The sequence below is a fragment of the Eriocheir sinensis genome, chromosome 22 (assembly GCF_024679095.1).
Source record: "Eriocheir sinensis breed Jianghai 21 chromosome 22, ASM2467909v1, whole genome shotgun sequence".
Lineage (NCBI taxonomy): Eukaryota > Metazoa > Arthropoda > Malacostraca > Decapoda > Varunidae > Eriocheir > Eriocheir sinensis.
In genome coordinates this window covers 3,004,413-3,011,912 of record NC_066530.1, presented here as the reverse complement: position 1 = coordinate 3,011,912, position 7,500 = coordinate 3,004,413, and the positions used below count along the sequence as shown (strand labels likewise).

The 7,500-nt window shown below is 46.7% G+C and overlaps 1 protein-coding gene across 4 annotated transcripts in view; it reads left to right on the top strand.

Annotated features, from left to right (window-relative positions):
* The window catches only part of LOC127001944 (filaggrin-like), a 119,699-nt gene that overhangs the window by 42,009 nt on the left and 70,190 nt on the right, over nt 1–7,500 (top strand). For 3 of the 4 annotated variants that reach the window (XM_050867216.1, XM_050867217.1, XM_050867215.1), the window contains exon 1: nt 1–2,789. This exon is cut by the window's left edge. The exons of the other annotated variant lie outside the window; for it this stretch is intronic. In XM_050867216.1, the coding sequence (XP_050723173.1) occupies nt 704–2,789 (2,086 nt within the window). In that variant the 5' untranslated portion in view covers nt 1–703. The remainder of the gene's footprint in view (nt 2,790–7,500) is intronic. 4 annotated transcript variants of the gene reach the window in all.

The window sequence follows — 7,500 nt, the reverse complement described above, 5'->3', positions numbered from 1 at the left end:
TCAGTGGCGTTTAAATGTTACTATACGTACACATAACCATACGTAGTGCTTAGTGAGTATACAGCGTGATATTATGCCTACCTAGAAGTATTACATAAATGTAGAGAAGAGAAGAAATAGAAGAAAGAAGAGAAAAATAGATGAAACTAGCATCGTTGTTATCTATCAATACGTAGAGAAGAGTGAAGAAAGGAAGACAAGAAGTAGAAGAAAGAAGAGAAATAGAAGACACTAGTAATGTTATCTATCAATACGTAGCGTGAAGAAAGAAGAGATATAGAAGAAACTAGTATTGTCTATCTAGTATCTATCATCATCAAGACTTCCTTCAACTACTCGTCCTCAATCTACAAGGACAAGAAAAAGAGAGAGCACCTGTTTTTACCTGGTCGAGGGGTGCTAACTACCTCCTACCTGTCACCTCACCTTGTTCCCGCACCTGTCACCCTTCCTACCTTTCCCTAATTAACGTGTCCTTTTTTTTTCTCTCTTCATCTCTGGTCTTCCGTAAAATTCTCCTCCTCTATAGTGTTTCTCCTCTTCCTCTCCCTTCTTCCATCTCCTCGACATCCTCCACCTCCTCATCGCCCTCCTCCTCCTCCTCCTGATCCTCTTTCCGTACCCTTCTTCAGCCTCTCGTGTTCGTCCTCGTCCTCGTCCTCGTCCTCGCCCCTCCTCCACCTCCTCCACCTCCTCCTCCACCATGATACTCGACAATAGACAAGTTCCTGACATCGTGGTGAGCAGGGAGGGGCTCAGCCACAACCACCAGCACCCCAACCCCCACCCCCACCACAACCACCACCACCACCACAACCACAACAACAACAACAACAATAACAACAACAATATCCAACGCCAAGGCAACGGAAATGGCAGCCCCAGACACGTCATCGGAGGGCAGAATGGTAATGGTAGCCCGCGACGCGTGTACCAGCACCCGAACCCCCATCATGGCAGCCCCCGCCATGCTAACGGCCTCCCATGGCAGCCGCACTACCATGGAAGCCCAAGACATCGAGCAGGGAGCGTGGGGGGCGTGGGTGTGGGTGAGGGGGCGCATGGTAGCCCCTCCCATGGGTATAACAACAATGGCAGCCCAAGAAATAGCCCGAGACACCTAAACAGGAATCAGGGAAGCCCGCGACATCACCCGAGCCTCCACCATGATGGGAACGGCAATGGCAGCCCAAGACATGTTCCTAACCAGCAGCAGCACCAGAACGCCAACAACAGCCCTCGCCACCACCAGCACCAGGCACTCCGGACCAACAGCACGGGGGGCAGTCCGCGCCACGCCCTGACCACAGAACGCGCCAGCCCTCGCCTTATACAGAGAGTCTTCAGCTTTGACTACGGCCGCGGCAGTCCACGCCACTCGGCCAGTCTTGAGGACCCGCCCGACCACCACCAGCGCCGTCGACAGCAACAACAACAACAGCAGCAGCAACAAAGTGTGGAGTCAGCAGGAGGTGGTGGCGGTGGGAGAAATGCCCCGAGTCGAATCCCGGTGCATGTACAGGAAAAACAGCAACAGCAACAGCAACAGAATCAACAACAGCAGACTCAGCAACAGCAACAGATTCAGCCTCCACAACAACAGCACCGCCACAGGAACAACTCTCAGGATCGAAATGGCGACGAACAGCACATCTCCAGCCCAAGGAAGACTCCATCCCAAGGCAGGCGAGGGAGAACCTTATCCCAGCAGAACAACACCGCCAACACCGCCAACACCAACACCCCCCCGGCCAGAAAGTTCTCGGAGCCTGAAATCAAAGTCCCAGCGGGTTCGGACTTCAAATCTGTGGTCCGGGAGTACTCGCAGCTCAGTCCGCGGCGGGTCAACCTTCGGAACAAGAACCAGGGACTCTTCAAATACGGACTGTGCAGGATTGAGGTGAAGGACAAGCCGGGGCCAGGACTCCACACGTTCCGCAAGGGCCTGGCAGACTCCGGAGGGAAGTGGCACTCCGCTGAGGCACACAAATGGCCCCCTCCTGAAAACGATGCCAAGTGGGGTAGCGAAGACGGGAGGCTCAACACGAACTCAGCAAAGTGGAATGGACGGAACAGGAACCTAACCGAGGACGGGGAGGATGAGGATGACGATGACGATGAAGAGGATTGGACAGGAGGAGGAGGAAGTGGTCGCGGCGGTGGCAGCAGCGGCACGGGAAGCTGGAATATCGAATGTGATAAGAGCGAGGAAGAAAACGATCAGGTATTCTTCAGTGACGACACCAACTCCATCACCACCACCACCACCACCACCACGAGTACTGAAGACTCGCTACACCACCACCACCACCACCGATACGGCAGAAGGGAATCATGGCCGGTAGCGCACGCCGACCCTCACGCCGAAGTCTCCAGTACGTCGACGAATGCCACGACGGACTCCCAATACTCCTCGTCGCCGAACCGGTCGAGCAAACACTCCGACTCCTCACGAAGCCCTCGCCGCGTCATCTCCTCCAAAACAAGCAGCCTGGAAAGTGTCGCAGAAGGCCGCAGGAGTCGAGGTCTCAGCCCGAACTTCTCCGCAAGCCCAAGACGCAGTACCACAAGCCCCTCCTCGCTCAGAACGGCCTCCAGGAACGGTTCTTTGGGGACTCTCTCTTGGGGTAGTAGCGAGAACGTAGGGCGGAGGTCAGCGCTGTCCGGGGAGATGAAGGGAAGTGACGGGGGTGAATGGGACTCCGGCGTGGACTCAGTGACTTCCAAAATGGTGCTTATTAAGTGTAAGGACGCTAACTACCTGACGCGCATCTACCTGGACCGTGAAGGTGAGTAGATGAGCCCTTACCTGCGTGTGTTTACCTGGTGTTGATGTGTTTTTCGTAGTATTAATATTTTTCCTTTCACCTATACACAAATATTAAGAGTCAAATTGTATAGTCTTGCTCAGTTCCATCCTTCCTAACGCTTTCAAGAGGGGAAGTTCATATGATTTGAGTTTTAGTTTCTCTTCTTCTTTTTTTTCCCCTCGGCCTGTCTTCTTTTGCGTGAAAATATTAATGAAATGCCAAAATTAAACACTTTGATATAGAAATATGAGCGTGTGTGTGTGTGTGTGTGTGTGTGTGTGTGTGTGTGTGTGTGTGTGTGTGTGTGTGATACAGACAGATGAATCGAAACTGACAGACAGAGAAGGATTGAACTCGACAGACAAAACCAACACTGACTAATGATCGAACACACACACACACACACACACACACACACACACACACACACACACACACACTAAAATAAAATTCAATCATCATAAAAACATCATTATATTTGTGTACCGAAAATCACGTTAAACAAACAGGCAGGTTAATTAAAAAGGTGTGCGGGGTAGACAGGTAAATAACACTGTTTATATATATTGTGCTTGATATTGTGTGCAAATGGTAAATAGTAATGATAATAGTAATAGTAGTAGTGGTAGTGCAGGTGGTGGTGGTGGTGGTGGTGGTAGTGGTGGTCCCAGGTGTTTCATTAATTTGATTTACCTGTGATAACTCAGGACGAGGCCGGTGCTAATTAAGAGGTAAAGGAAAGGGAAAGGAAGGGAAGAGAGAAGATGGGAAGGAGATGAAGAGAAACGTTGCATAGAAGGAAGAAAGGATAGAGGGAAATGCGAGGAAAGGAAAGGAGGAATGAAAGGAAATAAGAGGAATGGAATGGAGAAAGATAAGCAATGGAAAGGGAGGAGGAGAAAGGAAGAAGGAATAGAAGGAAATAAGAGGAAATAATGGAGGAATGAAAGGATATAAGAGGAGAGGAAAGGAAGGAGGAAGAGAAGGAGGAACGAAGAGAACATGAGAGGAACGGAAAGGAGGGAAATGAGGAAGAGGAGGAAAAATGAGAAAAGATAATGATAAGGAAAATAAAGGGAAAAAATAAGGAAGGAAAGAACGGAATAGAGAGAAAATAAATGAGGAAGAATATAAGAGGAGAAAGGAGGGAAGAAAGTAGAGGAAGTGGAAGAGAGAGAGAGAGAGAGAGAGAGAGAGAGAGAGAGAGAGAGAGAGAGAGAGAGAGAGAGAGAGAGAGAGAGAGAATTGATAAATATAACAAAAATTCTTCTCTCAGTTCCGTTGTAATGACCGTGTGTGTGTGTGTGTGTGTGTGTGTGTGTGTGTGTGTGTGTGTGTGTGTGTTTCCTTGGAGAAGATCAGTAATTAGGAACCTTTACCCTCTCCTCCTCCTTCTCCTTCTCCTCCTCCTTCTCCTCCTCCTCCTCCTCCTCCTCCTCCTCTTCCTACGTGCCTCGAGAGCAATGAAGGAAGTTTGGAATTTAGTATTTTCCTTTTTTTTTCTTTTCTACCTTGGACCATAAGTTTCTCTCGCTCTCTCTCTCTCTCTCTCTCTCTCTGTCTCTCTCCTTCCTCTCTCTCCTTCCTTCCTTCCTTTGTGTCTCCCTCCCTCCCTCCCTCCTTCCCTCCTTCCTTCCTCTCTTTCTCCCAACCCTTTCTCCTCCCTTCCTTCTCTCTCTCTCTCCCTTCATCGTACCTTTCCTCCCTCCTCCTTCCTCTCCCTCCTCTCTCCCTCCTCAGCAGGAGGGAGGGAACGAGAGAGGGAGAGAGAGAGAGAGAGAGAGAGAGAGAGAGAGAGAGAGAGAGAGAGAGAGAGAGAGAGAGAGATCAGGAAATTTGCTATGATGCGTTGAATGGGTTCTGAGAGGATGCTGGTGGTGGAGGTGGTGGTGGTGATGATAGTGGTGATGGTGATGATGGGTGAGAAAGGAGGAAGTGGAGTTTGTGATGATGGTGGTAATGATGGTGGTGGCGGTGGTGGTGGTGGAATGGATAAAAATAATCCTCAATTTTGGTTTTATTTATCCAGGCGAAAAATTTATGTGCCTTATGCCCGTATTCTTAACTAAGAGGAAAGGTAAAGGAAAGGAAGAGAGAAGATGGGAAGGAGATGAAGTGAAACGTAGCGTAGAAGGAATAGAGGGAAATGAGAGGAAAGGAAAGGAGGAACGAAAGGAAATAAGATGAATGGAATGGAGGAAGATAAGAAGAAATGGAAAGGGATGAGGAGAAAAGAAGGAATACAGGGAAATGAGAAGAAAGGAAAGGAAAAATGATAGAAAATGGGAGGGAATGGAAAGGGAGGAGGAGAAAAGAAGAAGGAATACAGGGAAATGAGAAGAAAGGAAAGGAAAAATGAAAGAAAATGGGAGGAGGAGGAGGAGGGAGGAGGAAAAAGAAAGGAAATGAAAATGATAGAAAATGGAGGGAATGGAAAGGAGGAGAAGAAAAGAAGAAGGAATAGAGGAAAATAAGAAGAAAGGAAATGAAAATGAAAGAAATGGGAGGAATGGAAAGGAGGAGGAGAAAGAAGAAGGAATAATGAGAAGAAGGAAAGGAAAATGATAGAAAATGAGAGTGAATGGAAAGGGAGGAGGAGAAAAGAAGGAAAAGAGGAAAATGAGAAGAAAGGAAAGGAAAAATGATAGAAAATGGGAGGGAATGGAAAGGGAGGAGGAGAAAAGAAGAAGGAATACAGGGAAATGAGAAGAAAGGAAAGGAAAAATGAGAGGGAATGGAAAGGGAGGAGGAGAAAAGAAGAAGGAATAGAGGAAAATGAGAAGAAAGGAAAGGAAAAATGATAGAAAATGGGAGGGAATGGAAAGGGAGGAGGAGAAAAGAAGAAGGAATAGAGGAAAATGAGAAGAAAGGAAAGGAAAAATGATAGAAAATGGGAGGGAATGGAAAGGGAGGAGGAGAAAAGAAGAAGGAATACAGGGAAATGAGAAGAAGGGAAAGGAAAAATGATAGAAAATGGGAGGGAATGGAAAGGGAGGAGGAGAAAAGAAGAAGGAATAGAGGAAAATGAGAGGAAAGGAAAGGAAAAATGATAGAAAATGAGAGTGAATGGAAAGGGAGGAGGAGAAAAGAAGAAGGAATAGAGGAAAATAAGAAGAAAGGAAAGGAAAAATGATAGAAAATGAGAGTGAATGGAAAGGAAGAAGGAATACAGGAAAATGAGAAGAAAGGAAAGGAAAAATGATAGAAAATGAGAGTGAATGGAAAGGAAGAAGGAATACAGGAAAATGAGAAGAAGGGAAAGGAAAAATGATAGAAAATGGGAGGGAATGGAAAGGGAGGAGGAGAAAGGAAGATCCAATAGAGGGAAATGCCGTCTCTGGGCCACGACAACCCAGCGACTTTTCGGCCGCCTTCATACTCTGCCGACTCAACATCCGGCGATCGTTTCTAGACCCCTTTCCGACCATGTACGACCCTTTCACATCAACATTTCACACCCCAAACCTCGTGTACCCGGAGTCGTTGAGTTGTCGTGGCCCAGAGTCGGCACAGTTCGAACGGGGCCCAAATGTATGAACACTCCACTACTCCTGTCTGAAAAGCCTCTTGTGGAAGCTGCTGGGATGTTCACGGGCTGTTTTGTGACCCTAGTGATAGTTTTACCTTGAACGGGAAAAGTCACCCATGAAAATCCGGTTAATCATCTTTGTGGCCTTGGAAAACAGTCGTAATGGATGCCCGATACGTTTAAATATGGACCTTAGTCTCCCCTGAAAAGCGACTGTGGTAACGTCTTGTAGCATTAGGAGTGTTTATGTTGATCCTTATACGGGCATGTGGCGCGCTCCCCAGAAGCCCACTAAGGGGAACTGAGAATGGAGCAAGATGAAGAGGAACGAAGAAGAAATAGACGGAGATTAGAGGGAGAATGGAGGAGACCGAGGGAATGGAGAATAAATGAGGATGAGGAGGAATGAAGAAGAAATGGAGGGAAATTAGAGGGAGAATGGAGGAGACCGAGGGAATGGAGAATAAATGAGGATGAGGAGGAATGAAGAAGAAATAGACGGAGATTAGAAGGAGAATGGAGGAGACCGAGGGAATGGAGAATAAATGAGGATGAGGAGGAATGAAGAAGAAATGGAGGGAAATTAGAGGGAGAATGGATAGGTAAGGAGAATGGAAAATAAATGAAGCAGGATGAGGAGGATTGAAGAAGAAATGGAGGGAAATTAGAGGGAGATTAAGAGATTAGTGTGAGTAATGGGTAGGGAAAAGATAAAACGAGATAAAATTGATACAAAATGTTCGGCTTCTGCGACGCCGATAAAAATGAGATATGAGAAAATAGAAAAACCTTAAGAAGATGAAATGGAGAAATGTAGAAACGACAATACGAGAACACTCAAGAAAACAGGAAAATGGTGCGAGTAAAGACTAGAAACCACGAAAGATACGTAGATAAGGGAACAAAAATTACGAAAACAACGAGATAGAAAATGCGAGAGAATGAGATAAGAGTAAACAGGGAAAGCTTAAGGAGATGAAAAAGAGAAACAATGATTATAGAAACGAAGATAAGCCAAAACACAACAAGAAAACAGGAAAATGGTGCGAGTAAGGACTAGAAACCACGAGAGATAACGAAGACAAGGGAACAAAAATTACGAAAACAACGAGATAGAAAATGCGAGAGAATGAGATATGAGTAAACAGAGAAAGCTTGAGA